The following is a 1,662-nucleotide window of genomic DNA, read 5'->3' on the forward strand; positions in this document are numbered from 1 at the left end:
GTGGCGCCGCGTCCTCGGGGTGGCGCTGCCTCTAACTCGTTGTGCGTTTCAGAACGGACATCCCTGCCGGAACCAGCAGGCTTACTGCTACAACGGGAGGTGCCAGCACCTGGACGGACAGTGCCAGGCCCTGTTCGGACCCAGTAGGTTCTGGTTCATCTTCGACCCGGTCGGGATGTTCTGGAATCTTCTGACTCTTCCTCGTCTGCAGAGGCAACGGCCGCTCCGGACATCTGCTTCAAAGACGTCAACAGCAAAGGAGATCGCTTCGGCAACTGTGGCTACCAGCACTTCGGCTACAAGAAGTGTGAGAGCAGGTAACACACACACACACACACACACACACACACACACACACACACACACACACACACACACCCTATCCAACCCCAGCGCAGGCGAGGCCCCGCCCCTCCGGTCACATGACTCTGTCTCCATAGAAACGCTCAGTGCGGGAAGCTGCAGTGTCTGAACGTGAAGGGGGGGACGGTGTTCGGCATCCTGCCGTCCATCATCACCACTCCGATACACGGAGCCACCTGCTTCGGGGTCGACTTCATGCTGGGATCCGACGTTCCCGACCCGGGAATGGTGAACGAAGGGACCAAGTGTGGAGACAACCAGGTGATGGGAGGACTGGGAGGACTGGGAGGACTGGTGACTAGGAGACGCTGATGAAGCTGTTTTTCTTCTTATGTCGTGTTCAGGTGTGTATGAACTTTGAGTGTCGCAGTGCAGATGTCCTGAGCTACGACTGTGACGTGGAGACAAAGTGCCATGGACACGGGGTGAGACAGGGTGGATTGAGTTGAGACGGGTGGGTCAGGGGTGAGACAGGGTGAATCAGGGTGAGACACGGTGGATTGGGGTGAGAAAGGGGGGATTGGGGTGAGACAGGGTGGATTGGGGTGAGAAAGGGGGGATTGGGGTGAGACGGGGTGGATTGAGGGCGGGTCACGGGTGAGACAGGGTGGATCAAAAGGTGTGACAGGGTGGATCCGGCCTGCAAGGCGGACCGGGTCATGTGACCCAGTCTGACCCAGTACCTGTGTCCCTCCCAGGTGTGTAACAGCAACAGGAACTGCCACTGCGACTACGGCCGGGCGCCGCCGTCCTGCAAGCTGTCGGGCTACGGCGGCAGCGTGGACAGCGGACCCACGTGGAACGGTACTGTCCATGTGTCCCGCGGCGTCCCCGCTCCGAGCTGACTCGGTGTGTCGTCCACAGATAAGGACACGTCTCTCAGGGACGGCCTCCTCGTCTTCTTCTTCCTCGTCCTTCCTCTGCTGGCTCTGGGAGCGTTTGTCTTCCTGCGCCGCCACGAGCTGCTGCGGCGCCTCGGACTGATCCGCAGGAAGAGGTCGCAGGGATACCAGTGAGTACGACCCGCTGCAGCCCGTCATGGGACAGGAAGTCCTGCCATGGGACAGGAAGTCCTGCCTCGAGACTGGAAGTCCTGCCTCGAGACTGGAAGTCCTGCCTCGAGACAGGAAGTCCCGCCATGGGACAGGAAGTTCCGCCATAGGACAGGAAGTCCTGCCTCGAGGCAGGAAGTTCCGCCATGGGACGAGAAGTCCTGCCTCGAGACAGGAAGTTCCGCCATGGGACAGGAAGTTCCGCCATGGGACAGGAAGTCCCGCCTCGAGACAGGAAGTTCCGCCA

General features: G+C 60.3%; 1 protein-coding gene across 1 annotated transcript in view; it reads left to right on the forward strand.

Moving 5' to 3' along the window:
- Positions 1-1,662, forward strand: part of adam9a (ADAM metallopeptidase domain 9a) — a 23,286-nt gene that overhangs the window by 12,995 nt on the left and 8,629 nt on the right. The window contains exons 13-18 of the mRNA XM_017306550.1: positions 1-143; positions 212-317; positions 441-624; positions 708-788; positions 1,062-1,167; positions 1,228-1,376. Coding sequence (XP_017162039.1) covers positions 1-143; positions 212-317; positions 441-624; positions 708-788; positions 1,062-1,167; positions 1,228-1,376 — 769 coding nt within the window. The remainder of the gene's footprint in view (positions 144-211; positions 318-440; positions 625-707; positions 789-1,061; positions 1,168-1,227; positions 1,377-1,662) is intronic.

The sequence above is a fragment of the Poecilia reticulata genome, linkage group LG9 (genome assembly GCF_000633615.1).
Source record: "Poecilia reticulata strain Guanapo linkage group LG9, Guppy_female_1.0+MT, whole genome shotgun sequence".
In the NCBI taxonomy this organism is placed as follows: domain Eukaryota; kingdom Metazoa; phylum Chordata; class Actinopteri; order Cyprinodontiformes; family Poeciliidae; genus Poecilia; species Poecilia reticulata.